Raw genomic sequence first — 24,738 nt, 5'->3', positions numbered from 1 at the left:
GGTTAGCAGCCTCATGTGCGGCACCCTGTCAAGGATCTTCTGCAAATTCAAGTAAACAACATCCATAGTCTCTCCTTTATCTATCCTGCCTTTTATTTCTTCAAAGAATTCCAACAGATTTGACAAGCAAAATTTCCCCTTAAGAAAACCATACTGACTTTGGCCTACTTTATCATGTGGCTCCAAATACCCTGAAACCTCATCCTTTATAATGGAATGCAACACCTTCCTAGTCACTGCAGTCAAGCAAACTGGCCTGATATTCCTTTATGTTGTCTTCCTTCTTTCTTAAAGAGTGCAGTGACATTTGCAATTTTCTAGTTCACCGGAACCATTCCAAAATCTAGTCATTTTTGAAGTATCACTGCTAATGCCCCCACAATTTCTTCAGCTACTACTTTCATTATACTGGGATGTTGACGATAAGTCATTGAAGCACATTCAGGCCATTTGGCCCGTTGAGTCTTCTCCACCATTCCTTCATGGCTGATTTATGATCCCTCTCCACCCCATTCTCCTTCCCTCTCTCTGTAACCAGTGACACTCTTACTAATCAAGAACCTATCCACGCTAAAGAAATTCCTCTGCATCTCCATTCTAAAGAAATGCCCCTCTATTCTGAGGCTGTGCCCTCTGGTCCTAGATTCCCCACTAATGGAAGCATTCTCCCTACATCCATTCTATTCGAGTCTTTCAATATTCGATAGGTTTCAATGAGATTCCCCTTTATTCTTCTAAATTCCAGCGAGTTTATGTCTGGAGCCATCGAATGCTTCTCATTTGTTAACTCTTTCATTGCCAGAATAATTCTTGTGGACCTCCTCTGGACACTCTCTAATGCCAGCACCTTCTTTCTTAGATAAGGAGCCCAAAACTGCAGACACTATAGTCTATCTGTTCCTGGTGACTTATCTAGGTTTAGATCTTTCAGCTTCCCAAGCACCTTATCCTTAGTAATGGCTGTTACACTCACTTTTGCTCCAGTACACTCTCATTTCTGTTCCTGTTTCAGTAGTTTAGTGAGATTAAGGCCATGCACAGTAAACAAAATATTCTGCACTTCAGTCTGAAATATGTTTCTTTAATGTAAAGAAGATGTATGCACACACTTTGGTAATCCTAAAATGAACTCAGGAATAACCCTGGAGACATTTTAACATTCAATTAAAGCTAGAAAAGTATTCTGAGAGGTAGTTGAAGCTGTTATAAGGTTATATTAGGTTACTATTAGATCTTCCATCACTCTTTTAATTAGCATATTTAAGACAATAACAAGCCTGCTTATAAAACTCTGACTAGCCAGCATCCGGAGTATTGCTCTCAATTCTGGTTGTTTGCTACAGAAAAGCTGTGCTGGCTACAGAGAAGATTCCAAAGAGGTTTACTAGAACTCTGTTTAGATTAAAGGGCATGTGCTATAAGGAGACGTTAGATAAAGTAGAGTCCTTTTCTATGAAGCAACAGAGGCTGGGCAAAGATCTGATAGAAGTAAATAAAATTATGAGAGGCCTTGACATTTTCCCCAAGATTGACGCTTCTCATTTTCGGGGGCATGCATTTCAGGTCAGATGAGGAAAGTTCAAAGGAGGTAGGCAGGGTTAGTTTTTTTCACAGGGAAGTGGTAAGTGCTTGGAATGTGCCGTCAGGAGTTGTCGTGGAGACAGATACAATAAAAGTAGTTGGACAGGCTGTTAAACATAGAGCATGGAGCGATATGGAATATGTACAGGCAGAAGGGATTCAGTGTCATTAGCTTAATTAGTTTAACACAGTATCTTGAGACAAAGGGTCTGTTCCCATGCTGTACTATTTGATGTTATAATGTCTATGACTAAATCACTGCATAAATAAACAGCTTCTTTTCTCCCCAGTTCATTAGACAACTATCCTAACTCTGTGGCCTTGGTTACAACACCAACCTGATGAAATACTTATCATTTAATTATTTCAGCAAAACTCCCCGTAACTTTGAACACCCCTCTAAAATCTCTTAAATTACCATTTTATCTTTCCTGTTCCAAGAGAATAATCCCAATTTCTCTGGACTATGTGAAGCAATTTGACAGAATTTATCTAGCCTAATTTATCACTTGTGATGTTGAAATCCATCAGTAATTATCAAAATGTTTAGTTTAATTGATCCTTTTTTTGGTTCCTATCTATTCTTGTGTTCATGTTTTTACATTAATTTATGTAATGGATTATTTGTTCTTTGCAGAATCAAAGGGGTCTTCATTCTATTGATTTCAATTAACGCTCAGAATTTGAAAATGAAAACTGCTTCACCTATAGTAAGAGATCATTTCTGGAAAAAGCCTGACAAATCAACTCCATCTACTTTATTGTCCTTAAATTGACTACTCAAGATTAATGTAGTATCTGTGCAGATGCAAATTTTGATAGACAAATCACCACTGAGGTAATGAAACTTACACTTCATGCTTTCTCCATCTGGTTTTCTTATTCCAGGAATCTGCCTGCCCTGCAGGTCCACACAGAAGCAACTCATCCCATCACATTGCATGGATAGAAAACCACCTTCTGCTCCACATGAAGGAACAAACACATCAGATCCAGCTGGCTGCTGCTCTTTCATGAGTATAGAACTCTGACGTTGTTGCTCACACAGCGTGGAACATTGTGGCCTTTGACCCTGAACTTTTGTGTTTGGAACCTCCAATCTTTGATTGACCACACACGAATCAAGGTGTGAGCCTTGACACTGGACTTCCTCATAGTCACCGTCTCTAGTGCACCTGGGAACAAACAGCTTTGAGTTCCGATGATCACAAATTCCCAGTCTGGCACTTCTTAAAAGTAGCTGGATGATTTCAGATAAACTGCCATCATCTGCATCAAAAAAGCTGATGATTTCTTGCAATATCCTGAGAACATTACGTTGCTCAAAAAGTGATGCCATAAGTCTTACAATGTTCTGGTTCTCCTGTAAGTTAACTGCCCGTCCAAAGTTGTCCAGAATTGTCTGATTCAAATTGAAGGTGTCCCTGGAGAATCCTGCTGCTCCTTTTGAAAGGTAAGAGTCTTCGAGGGGTGAAAACAACTTGGCAAGTTCCACAAAATTTCCTCCACTGTACATTCCAGTTAAGCCAATCTGCTGGAAGAACTGACTGAAATTAAAAGCTCCCATGCTTCCAAGACTGCCAGTGAAATTGAACTGACCCACATTTTTCAGAAATTTGCCCCCAAACAGATTTTCTATGAAGAATTTGGAGTTCGCAGAGAACTGAAGAGCAGTAAGTGCAAGGTCCTTAGATAGAAACATTTGTTCCACAAACTCACCCAGAATCACTTCTAGATTGAAATTGCCAGTGTCTGACTCTACAGCCTGGAGCATGGAAACCAGAAAATCTGATTTTACCAACAACTCATTCAGATCTGGGCTGCAGTGGCTGAGAGCCTTGCTAATTTTTTCAAGAACTTGAGGTGAAGATGCAGGCAGAGTGAAAATATTGTGTTGACTGAAGTGACCAACCGGTCCATAGAAAAGCCATGACAACATACGTTTCCTTTCAGATTCACAGTCACTTCCACTATCCCCTGGAATTTAAAAGATCAGTTACAGATACATGAAATTGGCAGCATGAACAGGTCAATCAATATTCAGTTAGATGTTTCTGGATCTGTACCTTCAATCCCATTTAGCAACTTTATAGTCTTTAATATCCTCATACTCTATGTTCTTACAAGTCCATCTTACTCAAACTTGAGTAGCTTCTCGAAGAAGCAAATTCCAAATAGAGGATTTCTGATTTTAATCTTGAAATGCTTAATTCTAACAAATGCCATTACTCTTGTTCTGAACCAATTGAATTTAGTTTATCCATTTGTTATTAACTAAGTATTTCTTGCAAACTTTGGCTGAAGTTGCTAAAACACAATAATCATTTGTAATACAGGTTACTATTTTCTTGCCATTATTCACATATTGAAATACATTGTCCCAGAACTTGGTGTCAGAGTTAACCTCTGTTCCACAAGTAGGATTTATCTTTCTCAAGAATGCAGTGTTGACTTGTTACCTACCCCTACCCATCCGAATCTAAAATGATAAACCTCAGGTACAACAGGCTCTTGGGCAATATAGTGCTACAGGGATGTGTAGAACAACTTGAAGTGTGAAATATCTCAAAAAGGTCTTTGACAGCTTGCTTAGTCATGTCCTGGATAGAAGAGGATCCAACAGACAGACACAGCATGGATTCTTGAAGGGCAGATTCTATCTGAAGTACTTACTGGAGTTCTTTGATGATTTGATGAGTGCGGTGGATAAAGGGGTACAGGTGGATGTTGTATTCTTGGAAATAAATACTATTATGAAAGAGACAAATAAGATAGAAACAGGAAAGTTGAGTCCAGTGGTAAGTGAGACTAGAACTAGGGAACAGAGCCTCATAATTTGAGGGAGTAGATTTAGGATGGAGATGAGGAGAAACTGCTTTTAGCATATAAACATAGAAACATAGAAAACCTACAGTGCAATACAGGCCCTTCGACCCACAATGCTGTACCGAACACGTACTTATTTTAGAAATTACCTAGGGGTTACCCATAGTCCTCTATTTTTCTGAGCTCCATGTACCTGTCCAGGAGTCTCTTAAAAGACCCCATCATATCAGCCACCATCATCGTAGCCGGCAGCCCATTCCATGCACTCACCACTCTCTGTGTAAGAAACCTACCTCTGACATCTCCTCTGTACCTACTTCCAAGCACCTTAAAAATATGCCCTCTTGTGTGAGCCATTGCACCATATACCTTCTTAATCACAGAATCAGCCTGTGCAGCAGTTTTGAGTGTCCTATGGACACGGACCCCAAGATCCCTCTGATCCACCACACTGCCAAGAGTCTTACCATTAATACTATATTCTGCCATCATATTTGACCTACCAAAATGAACCACTTCACACTTATCTGGGTTGAACTCCATCTGTCACTTCTCAGCCCAGTTTTGCATCCTATCAATGTCCCGTTGTAACCTCTGACAGCCATCCACACTATCCACAACACCCCCAACCTTTGTGTCATCAGCAAATCTACTAACCCATCCCTCCACTTCCTCATCCAGATCATTTACAAAAATCATGAAGAGAAGGGGTCCCAGAACAGATCCCTGAGGCACACCACCGGTCACCGACCTCCATGCTGACTATGACCCATCTACAACCACTCTTTCCCTTCTGTGAGCAAGCCAGTTCTGGATCCACAAAGCAAAGTCCCTTGGATCCTATGCCTCCTTACTTTCTCAATAAGCCTTGCTGTAATCCATTTACACTACATCTACTACCCTACCTTCATCAATGTGTTTAGTCACATCCTCAAAAAATTTAATCAGGCTCATAAGACACAACTTGCATTTGAAAAAGTCATGCTGACTATTCCTAATCATATCATGCCTCTCCAAATGTTCATAAATCCTGTCTCTCAGAATTTTTTCCATCAACTTACCAATCACTGAAGTAAGACTCACTGGTTTATAATTTTCTGGGCTACCTCTAACTCCCTTTCTTGAATAAGAGAACAACATCTGCAACCCTCCAATCCTCTGGAACCTCTCCCGTCCCCACTGATGATGCAAAGATCATCGCCAGAGGCTCATCAATCTCCTCCCTCGGCTCCCAAAGTAGCTTGGGGTACATCTCCTCAGCCTCAGAGACTTATCCAACTTGATGCTTTCCAAATGCTCCAGCACATCCTCCTTCTTAATGTCTATATGCTCAAGCTTTTCAATCCACTGTAAGTCATCCCTACGATTGCTAAGATCCTTTTCTGTAGTGAATACTGAAGCAAAGTATTCATTAAGTAACTCTGCTATCTCCGCCGGTTCCATACACACTCTTCCATTGTCGCATTTGATTGGTCCTATTCTCTCATGTCTTATCCTCTTGCTCTTTCCCTCTTTTCCAGAGAATAGTGAATCTGTGGATTTCTCTGCTCAGATAAATAACAGAAGATACCTCAATAAATATATTTAAAACACAGCTGGATTTTTGCAAAGCAGGGGAATTAAGGGGAATGAGGAAAATTCAGGTAGGTAGGGTTCAGTTCCCTGCCAGATCAGCTATGGCCATATGAATGGAGGAACATGCTTGACAGCCCAGATGGCCTCTCCTGCTCCTTTTTGAAGTTATTATGTTCTTATATAGCTTTTGAAACCTTTGGATTTGGATGCATGTGTATTATTAGTGAGCCACAGCTGAAAGTGAATGAGGCAATGTACCAGTTACAGTAGGGAGAAAGATGAAAGATCAGGTACAATATGTATCCAGCCTTTCTGCTCATTAAATAGTTGAATATCCTTAGACTTGTTGGAAGGACAATAGAATAGGAGAAGATCCAGGGACACACTGGAAATATAAGTAGTGATAAAAGAACCAGCAAAAACTTACCACAGTTAGGTTTTCTTCCCTGCTGCCTTGTTCCAAGCAGTTCCTCTCCATTGGGATCTGAACACCAGCATTGACCCCCCTTCTGACATTGTATGGGCAGATAGTTCCCATCGTCATCACATGATGGAGTGAAGACATCATCAAATGAAGCCGCTGTAAACCTCTCAATTTCACATCTCGTTGGGCCTATAACAATGGATAAAACCCAGATGCAAATTTAAATTCAAGGATCATTTCAATTTTATGTTTTGATGTGTCAATATCTTTTCTCGTTTGTTTTTTTTTGAAATTTTATTTATGGCATCAGAAGGCATACATACGTAGCGTTTACTTGTTGGAAAGTCATCCTGCAAGTGTATAAAACTTTGATCTAGGTCACATTTGGAATATTGTGTCAGTTCTAATCGCCACATTTCAGAAAGGATGTAGGGGCTTTTGAGAGGGTGTAAAAGAGGATCACCAGGAAGAGAGTTTGAACAAACTTGGATTATTTTCTACAGAGTCTTGGAGACTGAGGGATGACCTGATAAAAGTATATAAAATTGTTAAAGGCATGGTCAGCATCTATTTCACAAGGTGGAAATGACAAACAATAGAGGCTATAGCTTTAAGTGAACAGGAGAAATGTAAAGGAGATGTGTGAGGCAATTTTCTTTTTACACAGAGAGTAGTGGGTGCCTGAAATGCACACACTGCCAGAATTGGTGGAAGCAGATAGATTGCCAATGCTTAAGAGGCATTTGGACAAGTACATGACAAAACTGAGGGATATAGACCATGTGCAAGCAGATGAGATTAGTTTAAAACAGCATCTTGTTTGACACAGGTATGGTGAGCTAAAGGGACAGTCTGTCCTTTTCTGTTCGATGTTTTATGGTCATTATTCCCAAATTCCACAGAGACTTCTACCACTTTCCCATCCTCAGTCCTTAACACAAGGTCAAGTACAGCCCCCTCCTTATTAGGAGTCAACTTACTGTATTAAACTTTCATCCCATCTCAGCCATTTATATAAAGCTATCTCAGTCAATATTTGGAAAGTTAAAATCTGCAACTGCCACTATGCTATTGTTTTCACACCTTACTGTGATCACCAACATATTTCTTTTTGACTATTAGAATTGTTCATACTGCGTGTTCTATAATCCCATAAAACGATAACTGCGTTCTACCCATATAGCCCAACTAGCCGATTGGTCCAGAATATCCTCTCTGAGAGCTGCTCTGCTGCTCCTCCTGAGCAACAGTGAAATATTCCCTCCCCTATAATAATACAAGTTGGAGTGTAAGCTTCTGGAGCTTGTGTCTAAACATGAGTCAAAGCCTTTGAGTTTATAGGTGGGAAATTAATGGTTTTTCCTCAGTATGCACCTTTACTGTGTGCTCCTCCGGGTCCAACTCAGTGTCGAAAACCACTAATGACACATATTGGCTCCCTATAGATATCTTCCTTTCCTTCCTATGACTTGCGCTCACACGTCATGTCAGGGTTTCTATGGTAACATTGCAGTTAGCTCGATGCCATTACAGCTCGGGGCACTAGAGATCGGGGTTCAGTTCCGGCACCTCCTGTAAGGAGTTTGTGCGTCCTCCCCATGAATGCATAGGTTCCTTCCCAGTGCTCTGGTTTCCTCCCACGTTCCGAAGATGGTTAGTGCTTTTTGATCATTGTAAGTTGTCCTGTGAGTAGGCTGGCATTAAATAGGTGGACTGCTGAGCTGGAAGAGCCCGTTTCACGATAGGTAGATAGATTAAATAAATAAATAATGGGCGAGTGAATGCAATAACTTTCAATCCTCAAGAAGAAAGGTAACCCTGGTGCCCAGCACAATATGACAACTTATATATCTTGTACACTGTTTTTTAAATTTGGTTTCATAGAAATTGGAATCCTAGGTTAAATTTCAGTGCCAACTGCACTGATCACCTCAGGGAAAGAACAAAAACAACTAGGAAAGACCAATTTGTTTGACAAAGGACCCAGGACGCCTTGCTTTCTTCATCAATACGTATGATGCACAGGAGTTACTGCAACAACCATTTACATACTTTTATGAAATCTCCACTTCCCAAAGGACATGAGCAGCATTTCTCTGAGAATGTTTCATTGTGAGCTAGACAAATACTGCCACTAATTCTCTGTGCCAGTACGTTGGCATTCACTGTAGTGAGAGAAGGCTATCAAAACAAGAAATATAAAATATAAAGGCCTGGTGGGTGCCTTTTTTTCCCCATTTCTCTGGACAATAAAAGACGCTATTGTTGACAATGCAAGAACAATTTGCTTTTAAAATTCAGCAGGAGAAAGAGGGATAATTTTTTTCAGAGGGGCCAGAGAAACTATCAAGTCACAATCATGACAAGAGATCACAAAGATTTACTTTTCACAGGTCAGGAAGCATCATACAAGGTCCAAATTTGGCAACAGCTGTAGCATTTCATTGTGTCCATGTCCAGTAGACAGTCGGATGATAGGGCCCAAAGCACTTTCAATTCAGATCCTTTACAGCCAGAACACAAAGGACTCGTGTATCAAAACAAAGGCGCAGGACCATTGCAGTAATACCACACAAATATATAATATATATATACTGTGCAATAATGAATAGGCTGTAAATCTTTCTCCATGAGAACTCACATCTAAACCTGCCAGTAATCAGCAACTGCACCGCAAGGAATCTCCTTCTCAGGATTCGGTAAATACCGGTCTCTGTAAAAGTGTGGGCGGTCTGAGGGCCAGTAAATATACTGTCATAGATTTCATCCAGCAGTAACTCCAGACCTGACAAATGAAAAGAACAAGAATTGTCAGAGATATCAACTATGTTTCAACATATTCAATGTACTAAAGGGTTTGAGCATTGGGAAAATGCAGGGTAGGGAAATATTCTATGGCATTCAGCTGGTGGAATTGGCCATTAACCAAGGTGAGCTCAGTTTGTTCAATCAAGCTAACAAATTCAGAGCTGAGCAGGCTTTAGCTTTGTGCTAATGTCACCTTTTTAGGTCAGAGGTGCTTTCTCAGAACTGAAATAAGACAAAAGAAGTTTGTGAAGCTGCAGGAAATACAGGGGAGATAAAACCACTGTGACCTTGGAGATGTGCTGTATCATCAGAAGATCCCCACAATCAGGCCAGAGCGAACAATGTCTCTTTTTTTCTCTCTGCAGTGCTGATCGTGGAAGCTCTATTGTCCTTTAGGAAGCAGATATGACTTGGGAAAAATAGATGAAGGATAATATGTATGTTTGCTGTCCTAGTTGGATGCAGGCAAAAGGAATAGTTACTGAGCAACCACATCAGTGAATACAAGAAGGCCTTTGGAATAAATGGTAATAATCAAAGGTTGGTCAATAAGTCAGTCAATGACAGCAGAGGTGTTAAGAGAAAGCTTATCTTTGATGTAGAAACTTGGGTGATATGGGCCACATGTAACTATGTCAGGAAGAGTTAAGGAAGAAATAGCAAGATAACTGAATTGAAATGATTCCATCAGACAGACACAGTATGGATTCATAAAGGTCAGGTCCTTTTTGACAAACCTACTGGAATTCTTTGAGGATGCAATGAGCGCAGTGGATAGTGAGGAACAGGTGGCTGCTATATTGTTCAATTTACAGAAAGCATTCAATAAGGTGCCACATAAAAGACTTATCCATAAGATAAGGATGTATGGATTTGGGGGTAATGTGTTAGCATAGACTGAGGATTGGTTAACCAATTAAAAGCAGAAAGTTCAGATAAATGAGTGTTTCTCTGCTTGAAAGTCAATGATGAGCAGAGTGCCACAGGTGTTAGCGCTGAACCCACAACTGTGCGTGATATACATTAATGATTTGGATGAGGGGGCTGAGTGTAGCATGTCTATGCTTGCTGATGAAACTAAGCTGAGCGGAAAAGCAAATTGTGCAGAGTCTACAGAGAGATACACTGTAGATGGCTTAATTGAGTGGGCAAGAATTTAGCTGATGGACGTTGGTAAATGTAAAATCACCCATCTTGGAAGGAAAAGTAGAAGATGAGATTATTATTTAAATAGTGAAAGATTGCAACATGCTGTTGTGCAGAGGGGTTTGGGAATGCTTGTGCACGTATTTCAAAAGATTGGTTTGCAGGTGCAACAGGTAATTGAGATTGCAAATGGAAACTTGGCCTTCATTGCTTGGGGAATTGAAATTTAGAGCCGGAAGATTATGCTTCCACTGTACAGAGCACTGGTGAGGGTGCACTTGGAGTGCTGTGTGCAGTTCTGTTCTGTTAATTTGAGAGGCTTTGGAGGCTGTGCAGATGAGGTTCACCAGGTTGATTCCAGAGAGGAGGGGGTTAGTATATGAGGAAAGATTCAGCCTCCCGGGACTATACTTGCTGGAATTCATGAGAATGAGAGGGGATCTCATAGAAACATATCATTATCATAAAATGGATAAATAAGATAGAAGCAGGAAACTTGTTTCCACTAGTAGGCAACATAGAATTAGAACATAGTAGCTAATTAGAACTAGGAATATAACCTCAAGATTTGGGGAGTAGATTTAGGTTGGAGATGAGGAGAAACTGTTTTTCCCAGAGAAAACTAAATCTGTGGAATTCTCTGCCCAGGAACCAGTTAAGTACCCAATTAAATATATTTACAGTTCGATAGATTTTTGCATAGCAGCGTTATGGAGAATAGGCAGGTAGATGGAGCTGAGTCCACAGCCACTTCAGCCATGATTTTATTGAATGAAGAAGTGAGCAATCAGATGGCCTACTCCTGCTCCTATTTCTTATGTTCTTATATCTATGGTAAAGTAGTCATGTGGTTTCTGCATTTTGGGTGCTCCCTATGCAAGTAAATTGATGAAAAAAAGGGCTTCAGTATCAACTGATTACTGTGGGTAACACTTATAGCATATTTGGAAAATAATTAAAAATGTACCTGGAGAATAGAAAAATGCACTTAAAGTATGATTTGGCCATAAGAAAACTGACTGGCCTTTGGGCATAAAGTTCCTTTCCTGTTTATTTCAATTATCTTGAATGCTCAAGAGACATTCAAGTCAACTCCAATTTGTGCTAGTGTTTATACTCTATAAAGATCAACTCCCAATCTAGATTCCACATCTCAGCCTTTCAGCATATCTTCTGTTCTTTTTCTCCCACCTACTGATCAAGTTTTATTATGAAAGCATTTAGACCAAGGTCTTCTGCAACTTCCTGTGATTGTAAGATGTTCATCCTAACCAGTCAGTCTAAAGAATATAGTCTTAACTTAATATGATCTCACTACCTTTGGATTCTACATCCCTAGGTATAATGATGCAAATCTACTTGTCTGTTAGCTCAATCCAAATGGATTTGTATTCCTTATTGTTAGTTATATCCCTTTATTAATTTTATCATTTTTAGCATTTTTATCTTTTTTAACCAGTACATCCACATTCACCTTCATATCCTCTATTTCTACCTCCATATTACTGCCCTTTCTGTCTCTGCCTCAGCTCACGGTCACAGAAACCTCCTGTCACCTCAGGGCCTCCACTTTCCAATGCATTAAGCTAGCCTCTCTTTTTTCCACTCAGTAAGCAAGGATGGGGATGTTTAAGTAGAGCTACTGCTTAGTTTGAAGCTAGTCTAGCTCAGCAAACATGAGTTCTTTCAAGCTCTGGAAACTCAGCGGATCAGGCAGCATCTATAGAGGTTGGCAAACAGTCGACATCTCAGGCTGAGACCCTTCATTAGGATTGTTGACGCCCGAGATTTGTTGAAGGAGTCCCAACCTGAATCATCAACTGTCCACTTCCTTCCACAGATGCGGCCTGACCTACTGAGTTCCTCCAGAATCCAGCATTTTTGGTCTGTTGTGAAGACCAATTGTAAACTCAGCTATACTGCTTCAGCACAAAGCTAAAAGAGGTGAAATAATAGTCTTGACTTCCACCTCTGTAAAGACCACATGGCAATAGAAATACAGGGGAATTGAATATTAATGAAATTTATTTTAAATCCTGTTCATTAAAGACTGTTCACTCACCAGTACCCTGAAGCTCGCGCCCTAATCTATCAGCACAGTAACAGTAACCAGAAACATTAGCAAATTTCTGCCTGAAGGCACTGAATGTACGGAATGCATCAGGAAACCTGAGAGAAAAGAACACAAACATTTTTATCAGTTTCCACAATCTTAAGACAGTCCAAGAATGAAAACACTGTTCAGACCTTTATTTTCATTAAAACATGCTCATTTTTATAAGAACATTGTATACTTATCCAGGCAATTCATGGTTGGCCCTTTCTTCAAATGACTAGCCTTCATAGTTGTGTCTCTTGTACTATTCCTGGTCCAGTGTGAATGTTTTAACTAATTGCTGTTTCCAGTCTTTTCCTTGCCTCCTCTGCCAGGAGCATGATGCATGGCAGCCATGGTAACTCAATTATCTTAAACAGACTAAGCAGGAGTGAACCCAGAGAGAGACAGTTTCAAGGAAGAGAAGGATCAGTAGCTGTTAATAATAGAAAAGCAGAAAATACTGCAAATACTCAGTATGTCAACGTGTATAGATGGAAAGATTTCAGGTCAAATCATTTTCTCTTTTATTTCAGATTTCCAGCATCTGCAGTTTTTCTTTTGATTTTCAGTTTCCCCTCGGTGTCCCAGTCAATATTTATTCCTCAACCAGCATCAATAAAATAGGTTTATAGTCATCACTGTACCTATAAATCCTCCCGGGAGGGGGGAGAAGATGACGGCACGATGGCAGTGCACATGGCCACTTTGGAGATGATGTCTGTTATCTGTCAAGTAGGGGACCGTGCACAATTCTGATTTGATGGAGATAGACTCGAGAGCATGGAGGAACATCTGCAAAATTTCTGAAATGCCCGCTTCGCTGCCGCTGCTACTGTGTGGTAACCGGAACCTCCAGAGCTGAAGGCCTCGAAATCCTCGGCTTTGCGTGTTTCAGTGGCCAGGGAGAGATTGAAGGCGCTCAGCAAAGGATGGCACTTGGGAGGCTGTATCAGAGGGGCTGGCCGGAAGCTCGGAGTTTTTGGACGGATGGACAAAGTGTCGGCTGTGGTCAGCTGCTTCCAAGGTATCGGCAAGTTGACAGTGCCTGGAAGCTTATGGCAGGGAGTTTCTCCCTTTTGCCGCCTGCTATCGGGGACTTGGGAGGCGATCAACTCGGGACTTTGAGACTTTTTTTTTACTGTGCCCATGGTCTGTTCTTCATAAAATTATGGTATTGTTTTGTACTGCTGTAAGTATATGTTATAATTATGTGGTTCTGTCAGTGTTTGTCTTTGGTCTGTCCTGTTTTCTGTGGTATCACTCCGGAGAAACATTGTATCATTTCTTAATGCATATATGCATTAAGAAATGACAATAAAAGAGGACTGAGTGTTCTCATAATCTAATCTAATTTGAGAAGTAAGACTGAATGGAAATTTGCTGTCCATTTTTTCAACACAATCTGTCAGTTCTGATTTAAAAGTACTTAATTGGCTTTAAATTGGAGTTTTGGATGTTCAGGCAGATATAATGAAGACCAGTTGCTTTCTTTGTTAACCAACCCGAGGAAGCATGGCAGAGCTTGAGAACATTTCCTAGAATTTACACATGCATCCTCTCCAAATTCCTGCACCCAGCTGAGAGAGAATGGCCAAAGTAAGAGAAACAAGTGATGGTTAAAGTCATTGCAGTTCTTAAGTGAAAATGCTCTTGGTTCATTTCATGGTTTGTTCAGATATTAGCCTGCAGCAATGGCTGTACTTGTTCCTGTCACTGGTAAGAGAACTAAAAATTAATGAACCAGGGTTGTTGATCTTGACTGCCATCAAGTGTCTGGTGTTGGTACTACTGAAATTAAAAGAATTTGTCTTCAAATTAATTCTCGTATGATCAAACAACCTGCTAACGTCAGCAGTTAGGATCATGTAATAAATAACAACTTGATAACCGTATCTGAGGACATCTTCAGTAGCCTGCTTGTGGGGATGAGCTCCTTTTTAACACAAGTAGCTTCACAAGCCTCATCCCAAAATACAGTGTACAGTCAACAGGTGGACCATGTGTCCTGAAAGGCAGCAGGTGATCCAGGATTTGAATTGAAGTTCCCAGAAACTTGATAATATTTAAATTACTATGGGACCCTGGGTCAAATGTACAGAGTTGTTCAGATGTTATTCAAGAGATGTTGCTATAGAACACAAAACATAGAATACAGAACATGGAACAGTACATGGTCCATGATGTTGTGCCAACCTTTTAACCTACTCCAAGATCAAATTAATGCTTTCCTCCAACATGGCCTTCAAATTTTTTTCATCCATGTGTCATTCTGAGAGTCTTAAAGTCAATAATAACTTGTATGTTCCAATTATACATCACTCTGTGTAAAAACTCTACCCCTAACATTCCACCCTACACTTTCCTCCAATCACCTTAAAATTATGACTTCTTTTACTAGCCACTTCCACTTTGGGGAAAGGATGCTAGCTATCCACTCTATCAATACCTCTTATAATCTTATACACCTTTAGCAAGTCACCTCTCAACTTCCTTTCTAAAGGGAAATGCCCTAGCACACTAAAACTTTCCTCAGAAGACATGCTGGTAAGTTTCCTCTCTAAAGCTTCCACATCCTTCCTATAATGAAGTGACCAGAACTCAACACAATATTCCAAAGGTGGTCTAACCAGAGTTTATAGAACTAAACTTTATCTCAAAGCTCTTGAACTCAAACCCCTGATGAATTATGGTCAACTCATCATATGCCTTCTTAACCATCCTATCAACATGCATGCCAACTTTGTGGGATCTATGGACGTGGATCCCAGGATCCCGCTATTCCTCTACACAGCTAAGAATCCTGCCATTAACCGTATGCTCTGCCTTTAGGTTCAACCTTCCAAAACGTATCACTTTACACTTCTCCAGATTGAACTCCATCTGCCACATCTCAGCCCAATTCTCCAACATATCAATGTCCTGTTTTAATCTATGACAATCTTCTACACTCTACACAACACCAGCAACCTTTGCGTCATCTGCAACCTTTATATTTTGGTAGGAAAAAAAGAAAAAAAGCTAAAATGTTATTTTTAATGGCTTGTTATCAAAGCACAGAGGTACCTTGATGTACAAATTCAAGAACTGCATTGGCTAGGCATGTACACGTAGCACAAACTAGTAAGACAAATGGCTTGTTGGTACTCTCTGAGGGAGCTTGGCGATCAGTTTGAAACATAAAAAGCTCTTTGGTGGCTTGGCATATCAGCGTTTAGTTGATGTTGCCCTTAAAGTCGATGTTCACCATCTTAAAACTAGGGGTCAGTCTTTCAAGACAGTGATGAGTATCTTCTCCCCTTAACCTTCAGTGAACAGTAGGGCTGTGAAGGCTTAGTATATTCTGGACAGAGATTGATAGAGTTTTAGATTAAGTTCAAGTTTATTATTGTCATAGGCATACACACACCGGTTAAATGCCATTGCTTTGCAGGAGCAGAGTACATTACAAGACGAGGACAAACATAACACAAACATAAGTTAACATAAATTTTATGATTGGCCCACAATGGACTGCTGAACTAATCATGCTAATGATACATAATTAAACTAATCCCTTCTGCCTGCACATGGTCCATATTCCTGGCACTGAGATAACATCTCGTTGAATAGTAGGTAGACCTTAAGGACAGCTGTCCTACTCATGTTTCCATTTCTTATGTTTTTATATTCTTAGGTACGAGCAAATCTTCCTGCAAATTCAGGTCATTTGTGGTGTTCTGTGTGCAGTTTCTCTCTCTGTACCGAATGGTGGATAGGGGATCAGGTTAGATTTGTTTGAAAAATGAAGGATTGTCCTAAAACAGATGGTGTGGAATATGCGAGTACTTTTCAGAATTCAGCTAAATGAGAAGTGACCTCATTGAAACATATAAGAAATTGACAGGGTAGATGTTGGGAGACTTTTTGGGATGACTAGACGTAGAAGATTGTTCTCAATCAGGATGAGGTTCAGAAGAAATTTATTTTCTGATTGGGCTGCATATCCACTGAATTCTGTGCTACACATATTTATTCATTCATTTATTTTCCCTTTCAACCCCATTCTCCCCATTCTTACTAATCAAGAATCTATCAACATTCATTTTAAATAAACCCAAAAACTTGGCCTTCACAGTTGTCTATGGCAAAGAATTCCACAGATTCACCACCCTCTATCCTGCCAGTGTCTGTTCTAAAGAGGTGTCCTTCTACTGGGAAATTCTGCTCTCTGGTTCTAGATTCTCCGACTACTGGAAAAATCCTCTCCATGTCCACTCAGCCAGGGCCTTTCAATATTCAGAAGCTTTCAATAAGATTCCCCCCTCATTCTTCTAATCTCCAGCAGCTAACAGGCCTAGAGCCATCAAATACTCCTCATACCTTAACCCTTTCATTCCTTGGGTCATTGTCATAAACCTTCTCTGGATCTTCTCCAATACTAGCACATCCTTTCTTTGATATGGGGCCCAAAACTGCTTACAACTGTGGTCTGACTAATGCCTTATAAAGCCTTAGCATTAAATCCTCATTTTTATATTATAGACAATAGGTGCAGGAGTAGGCCATTTGGGCCTTCGAGCCAGCACTGCCATTCACTGTGATCATGGCTGATCATCCACAATCAGTGCCCCGTTCCTGCCTTCTCCCCATATCCCTTGACTCCACTATCTTTAAGTGATCTATCTAACTCTTTCTTGAAAGCATCCAGAGAATTGGCCTCCACTGCCTTCTGAGGCAGAGCATTCCACAGATCCACAACTCTCTGGGTAAAAAAGTTTTTCCTCAACTCCATTCTAAATGGCCTACCCCTTATTCTTAAACTGTGTCCTCTGGTTCTGGACTCCCCCAACATCGGAAACATGTTTCCTGCCTCTAGCATGTCCAACCCTTAATAATCTTATATGTTTCAATCAGATCCCCTCTCATCCTTCTAAATTCCAGTGTATGCAAGCCCAGTCGCTCCAATCTTTCGACATATGACAGTCCCGCCATCCCGGGAATTAACCTTGTGAAACTACGCTGCACTCCCTCAATAGCAAGAATGTCCTTCCTCAAATTTGGAGACCAAAACTGTACACGATACTCCAGGTGTGGTCTCACCAGGGCCCTGTACAACTGCAGAAGGACCTCTTTGCTCCTATACCCTTAGTTATGAAGGCCAACATGCTATTAGCTTTCTTCACTGCCTGCTGTATCTGCATGCTTGCTTTCAGTAACTGATGAACAAGGACACCTTGATCTCATTGTACTTCCCCTTTTCCTAACTTGACACCATTCAGATAGTAATCTGCATTCCTGTTCTTGCCACCAAAGTAGATAACCTCACATTTATCCACATTAAACTGCATCTGCCATGCATCTTAACCTGTCCAACTGCATCTGCCACTCACCCAACCTGTCCAAGTCACCTTGCATTTTCATGACATCCTCCTCACATTTCACACTGCCACCTAGCTTTGTGTCATCTGCAAATTTGCTAATGTTACTTTTAATCCCTTCATCTAAATCATTAATGTATATTGCAAATAGCTGCAGTTCCAGCACCGAGCCTTGCGGTACCCCACTTTTCACTGCCTGCCATTCTGAAAGGGACCCATTAATCCCTACTCTTTGTTTCCTGTCTGCCAACCAATTTACGATCCATGTCAGTACCCTACCCCCAATACCATGTGCTCCAATTTTGCCCACTAATCTCTTATGTGGGACCTTATCAAAGGCTTTCTGAAAGTCCAGGTACACTACATCCACTGGCTCTCCCTTGCCCATATTTCACAGTTACATCCACAAAAAATTCCAGAACATTAGCCAAGCATGATTTCCCCTTCATAAATCCATACTGACTCGGACCGATCCTGTTACTGCTATCCAAATGTGCTGCTATTTCGTCTTTTATAATTGACTCCAGCATCTTCCCCACCACTGATGTCAGACTAACTGGTCTATAATTTCCTGTTTTTTCTGTCCCTCCTTTCTTAAAAAGTGGGATAACATTAGCTACCCTCCAATCCACAGGAACTGATCCTGATTCTATAGAATCTATAGAACAGATCCTGAATTTTCCAAAGTTTACCAACGTGTCCACGATTTCTAGGGCCAACTCCTTAAGTACCCTGGGGATTTATCAGCCTTCAGTCCCATCAGTCTATCCAACACCATTTTCTGCCTAATGTGAATTTCCTTCAGTTCCTCCGTTACCCTAGGACCTCTGGCCACTATTACATTGGGAGATTGTTTGTGTCTTCCCCAGTGAAGACAGATCCAAAGTACCTGTTCAACTCATCTGCCATTTCTTTGTTCTCCATGATAAATTCACCTGTTTCTGTCTTCAAGGGCCCAACTTTGGTCTTAACTAATTTTTTCCTTTTCACATACCTAAAGAAGCTTTTACTATCCTCCTTCATATTCTTGGCTAGCTTACCTTCGTACCTCATCTTTTCTCCCTGTATTGCCTTTTCAGTTATCTTCTGTTGCTCCTTAAAAGTTTCCCAATCCTCTGGCTTCCTGCTCATCTTTGCTGTATTATACTTCTCTTTTATTTTTATACTGTCTTTGACTTCCCTTGTCAGCCACGGTCACCCCTTACTCCCCTTAGAATCTTTCTTCCTTTTTGGAGTGAACTGATCCTGCACCTTCCGCGTTATTCCCAGAAACACTTGTCATTGCTGTTCCACTGTCATCCCTGCTAGGGTATCTTTCCCGTCAACTTTGGCCAGCTCCTCCTTCATGGCTCCATAGTCCCCTTTGTTCAACTGTAATACCGACACTTCCAATTTTTCCTTCTCCCTCTCAAATTGTAGATTAAAATTTATCATATTATGCTCACTCCCTCCTAATGGTTCCTTTACCTCGAGTTCCCTTATCAAATCCGGTTCATTACACAACACTAGATCCAGAATTGCCTTCCCCCTGGTAGGCTTCAGTAAAAGCTGCTCTAAGAATCCATCTCGGAGGCACTCCACAAACTCCCTTTCTTGGGGCCCAGTACTAACCTAATTTTCCCAGTCCACCTGCATGTTGAAATCTCCCAAAACAACTGTAGCATTTCCTTTGTGACATGCCAATTTTAACTCTTGATTCAACTTGCACCCTATATCCAGGCTACTGTTGAAATGAATGTTAACATTGCATTTGCCTTCCTCACTACCAACACAGCCTGCAAGTTAACCTTCAAGGGATCTTGCTATAGGACTCCCAAATCCCTTTGCACCTCTGATTTCTGAATTTGCTCTCCCTTTACAAAATAGTCTATGCCTTTATTTCTTCTACCAAAGTGATTGATCATACATTGCATTCCGTCAGCTACTTCTTTGCTATTCCCCTTATCTGTACGTCCTTCTGGTGAAGGTGAAGTTGAACCCTTGCAAGGTGTCAGTCCCTGATGGTGTACCTTGTAGGGCAATGCAAACCTGTGCCAACCAACTGTCTGGAGTGTTCAAGGACATCTTCAATCTCTCACTACTGCAGTCAGAGATTCCCACCTGCTTCAGAAGGGTGACAGTCATACCAGTGCCCAAGAAGAAAAGGGTGAGCTGCCTCAGTGACTATCATACAGTTGCACTCACATCTACTGTGATGAAGTGCTTTGAGAGGCAATCAACTATTACCTAAGCAAGGACCTGGACCCATTGCAATTTTCCTTTCACCACATTAGGGCTTCAGCAGATGCAATCTCACTGGCTCTGCACTTGGTCTTGGATCAACAGGACAATTGCAATACCTGCCTCCGGCTGCTGTTTATTATTTACTGCTCTGCATCCAACACAATCATACCCTCAGTTCTAATCAACAAGCTTCAGAACCTGGGCTTCTGTAGCTCCCTCTGCAAATGGATCCTTGACTTCTTCACAGGGAGACCACAGTCAGTGCAGATCAAAAATACCATCTCCTCCTCGCTGACAATCAACACTGGCACACCTCAGTGAGGCATGCTTAGCCCGCGACATATGCCAGTGATATTAAACCTGCTTCTGATTCTTATTCTGAGGTGCTCAACAGACTAACGGAAGAGGTAATGAAGAAGCATCAATAAGCTGAGGTTTATTGGACCTCCAAAACTCAGCATCTCTGCTCCTCACCACAGAAGCCCTGGCTTAATCTTTTTATAGATATTCTCCTTTTTCTTATCAATCCATTAACTTGCACTGTTTAGCAATTTAAAACTTTTATCTCTTTCTCTATTCTGACAAAGGGTCTTTGACCTGAAACATTATTTCTGTTTCTCTTTCCACAGATCCTGCCTGACCCACTGAGTATCATTTTATTTCAGATTGTAAGCATTTGCAGTTTAGTTATTAACATTTAATGACGGGCTGATAAAGTCGAGAGCTATTGAATCGAACAGCAGAGAGACCGATCCTCTGGCCCATTACATCCATGCTCATCATCAATTATCTATCTATACTAATCCCATTTTTCTCATTTGGTACACAGCTACTGTATCCCTGCCTTGTCAATCCAGCTGCTCATCCATACATTTTATTAAATGATATAGAAAGGAAATGCCTTTGCCACAATCTCAAATGGTGACCTGCAAAGAGCAACTATCCCCTTTAGTTTCAGAGTCTCCATTATGGGGAAGATGTTTGCACCCACCCATCTATTTTGGCCTCTAATAATTTTTTTAACCTCTATCAGGGCCTCTTTCACTGCCTCCACTTCAAAGAAAATACACCCTGCATTATCCAATCTCTTCTGATAGCATCCCAAGCAACATGCTGGTAAATCTCCTCTGCATGCACTCCAGTGAATTACACCCTAATACTGTGGCAAACAGAACTACATAAAATGTTACACCTGTGACCTAAAAGAAGTTCCATAAAGTTGTACCTTGACCTCCATGCTCCTTACTGCAGGGGTCCCCAACTTTTTTTGCACCGCGGACCAGTTTAATATTGACAATATTCTTGCGGACCGGCCAACGGGCTGGGGGGGGCGGGTTTCAAGTAGGGTTACCAACTTTCTCACTCCCAAATAAGGGACAAAAGTAGCAGTCAAATATGGGACACTTGAGTTTATCCTGAGAAAGACTACCATGACCATGAAGCCTTGCGCAGGCACCTGTGTGTGCATGCGTGACATACGCATACATGACATGCGCATGCATATATGTGCCGATTTTTTTTCTACAAATCAGTTTTGGCTTAATCTTCCCGATTCTGTTAAGTGAAACTACACGGTACATACATTATTTCTACTTTATATAGGCTGTGTATTTATCATATCATTTCTGCTTTTACTATATGTTAGTGTTATTTTAGGTTTTATGTGTTATTTGGTGTGATTTGGTAGGTTATTTCAAGTTCAACAGTGCGTGACAGGGAATGAGGAAAGGTGCAGCTGACACATATCGTTTAATATCGCCAAATCATATCATTTCCTCGCGGCCTGGTAGCACATGCTTTGCGGCCCAGTACCGGAGCGCGGCCCGGTGGTTGGGAACCACTGCCTTACTGTATGCCTTGGTCAAACAGGGGTGCATTCCATTTGCCTTCTTCACCATCTTATCTACTGTACTTGTGTTGCTACCTTTAGAGACCTAGACTTGTAGCCCGTCCATAGGTTCCTCTTTTCCTTAACATTCCCTATGATCCTAAATTCATGATGTATATCCTATTAAACCTCCCAAAGTATATCACTTTGTACTTAACAGGACCAAAATCCATCCTGCCATTTCACTACCTAGCTTACCTGCCGATCAATTTTTGTTGTGTAGCCTAAATCTATTCTCTTTACTGTCATATCAGCAACTTCCTAAACTCATAACCTCTATCACCAAGAAGCCACAAGGAAACACAACCACCTCAGGTTGCCCTCCACATCATGCACCATTCTTATTTGGAAATATATCACCAGTCTTTCCTTGTTGCTGAATTTAAATCCTGGAACTTCCTGTCCCACTGTATTGTGGGAGTAGCATCACCAAAAGGAAAACAGCATTCAAGAAGGTAGCTCACCACTCAAGCATTGGCAATAAATGCTGGTTTTGCAAATAATGCCCAGATCCTGAAAATAAAGACCAAATTCTGCTGCTTGTACCCTAACTATCTGAGAGAGAGCCTGTGGTATGTTGAATACTGGGTGAACAAGTAGTCTTTGGAGTACTGCAAGTCTGTGTCTTTGCTGTTGCTTTGATCACACTTGAGAGCTCAGTAGTTTGTGCTGATGCTTTTGTTTTGCTGGTGGGGAAGGGGGGTATCGTTGCTTGCTGCCACTTATGTGTGGGAGGGAGGGGAGCTGAGGGGCACTTTGGGGTTCTTAACATTTAACTGTGATTCATTCTTTGGTGGCACTCCTCTGTTTTTTGTGGATGGTTGCGAAGAAAAAGCATTTCAGGATATTTTTTTTTATTAAGTGCAATCGTGAGCAATAGCCAGATCAGAAATGCTGATCAAGTCAACGAGTTCCCAAAGAGAACTCTGATAGGCCAATCAAATGGTTCACTGCTGCTCAGCGATTGAACACAAAAAAGTCATATGTACAATTAAGAAACATTAAAAAATAGTAGTAATACTGGAGTCATGAAATATATTGTATACATTTCTCTGACTTTAAATGTACCTTTGAAACCTTTGAATACCATACTGCTCCTTGACCCACATTGTCTCCTTGAACTATAGCAACTTTATTTTAAAGTTTTCACCTTCAATTTCAAACTCTTTGATTGATTCATTCATTAACTTCCTTGTTCCTTGCCGTCTCAAAGTTTTTTAAGATGTCTGTGCATCTTTGCACACCTCAAGAGATTTTCAGCCCGGGTCTGAAAGTCACGCCTATAACTACTGTATATGGGCCGCGAGGTCTGGAATTGCTTCACAATTGTTGATCATAGATTCTGCTGCAAGGTATACATGCATAGAATGCAGGACGTAGCAGGACGAAATTCACTTTGTAAGAACACGAACATGCTTTTTTTTTAATAGAAATTAAACACCAACATGAGAAAGATTTATGAGAGTAAAATCACATTCTTTGTAAAATTTGTTTTACCCTTATCATGACTTTTAAAGCTTGTCCCAATAAAATTAACACAGCTTTGAAATGAGGGCTTTTATCTTATTTTATCATTTATTTCTTATGACAAAGAATGTAAAAGCAGGAGGAGGTGACTTGTCTCCTCACATCTGCCCTGCCATTCAAAATGATCATAGCTGTTCTACCTCAGGCCTCATCTTCTCTGCCCTCAATCCCTGATTTTTTTTAAATATATCATCTGCCTTCTCTATAAGTGTCTCCAGTGGCCTCCACTACCATCTGGATGGAAAATTCCAGATATTCATTACTATTTTCAAGAAAAAAAATCCCTAACGCTTCAATATTAAATGACTGCCCTCTTATCTAGTAACTACGTCAAAATCTGTTTTTCTAATGCAAACGTCAACATTCACTTTTTCAGGCCCCCTTGGAATCAATAATATCACTCCTAATTTGTGAAAATTACAAGGAATACAGATCGAATTTTTTTAGCCCTTGTTTGATACGACAACCCTTTTGACCAAGGAAATAGTCTTTAGTATCTCTTCATAACAGCCTCTAATGTTATTTTATAGTTTCTAAAATAAGGGGACGAAAACTGATAACTTCTTTCAATTTACAACATAAACATCCATTATAGTTTTGAACATCTTCAATAAATCTCTTCTTAATCTGCTTTACTTTTTTCTACATAACTGAAATCCTTTAGCCCTATTCCACTCTGACAAAATACAACCTGAGAATGCTCAAGCAGAATCCATGGAGAAAAAGTTATTTTCAGGTCATTGTCTTTTCAATTGAACAGGTAAAAAAACATAGTCTTGCAGTGTCTACAGCTTTTGGCTTTGGAGACATTCCAGACTTTCCCGTCTACAATCTCTTCAGATATAGAAGTACAGTTGACTGTCCGGCATGAGGTTTACTGCTAAGTCCTCATATCTCTCAATGTTTTGGAAATTGCTTCACTCAGTTCCCTCTGACATTGACACAAACATGGCTGAATCTGTTCAATCTCCAAGAAATTATGATAATGAGGCACAATCAGCTCCATGGAGATTCTGGCTGCAGTTTTCTATCAATATGTTCTAACAGACCTTCTGCTGATTTGCATTGTTTCCACTTTTAACTTCTGAATGATATCATTTTCAATTTTATTTACGTTCTTTTCTCCCTCTTACCTGTTGAAGTTATTGACCAAGTCAAAGACTGTCATGTCTGCTGTGTTGACAAATCTGCACTGGACATCAAGAAAGCTCCTGTCCCTGGAACACTGGGGTGGTGACTTTATCCCGAAGCCATGGAGCATCCGCCGATCTCGAATTTCACAACT

General features: G+C 40.6%; 1 protein-coding gene across 1 annotated transcript in view; it reads right to left on the bottom strand.

The window, feature by feature from the left end:
* tg (thyroglobulin) overlaps positions 1-12,677 on the bottom strand; it is a 348,151-nt gene extending 335,474 nt beyond the window's left edge. Inside the window, exons 1-5 of the mRNA XM_063057803.1 lie at positions 12,655-12,677; positions 12,423-12,529; positions 9,048-9,191; positions 6,410-6,595; positions 2,434-3,558 (exon numbers count right to left, since the gene is read on the bottom strand). Of these exons, the coding sequence (XP_062913873.1) occupies positions 2,434-3,558; positions 6,410-6,595; positions 9,048-9,191; positions 12,423-12,529; positions 12,655-12,671 (1,579 nt within the window). The 5' untranslated portion in view covers positions 12,672-12,677. The remainder of the gene's footprint in view (positions 1-2,433; positions 3,559-6,409; positions 6,596-9,047; positions 9,192-12,422; positions 12,530-12,654) is intronic.
* Positions 12,678-24,738: the final 12,061 nt, after the last annotated feature.

Source organism: Mobula hypostoma, chromosome 1 (assembly GCF_963921235.1).
Source record: "Mobula hypostoma chromosome 1, sMobHyp1.1, whole genome shotgun sequence".
Classification (NCBI taxonomy): Eukaryota; Metazoa; Chordata; class Chondrichthyes; order Myliobatiformes; family Myliobatidae; genus Mobula; species Mobula hypostoma.
The sequence above is the reverse complement of the archived record's forward strand: the minus strand, read 5'-3'. Positions and strand labels throughout refer to the sequence as shown.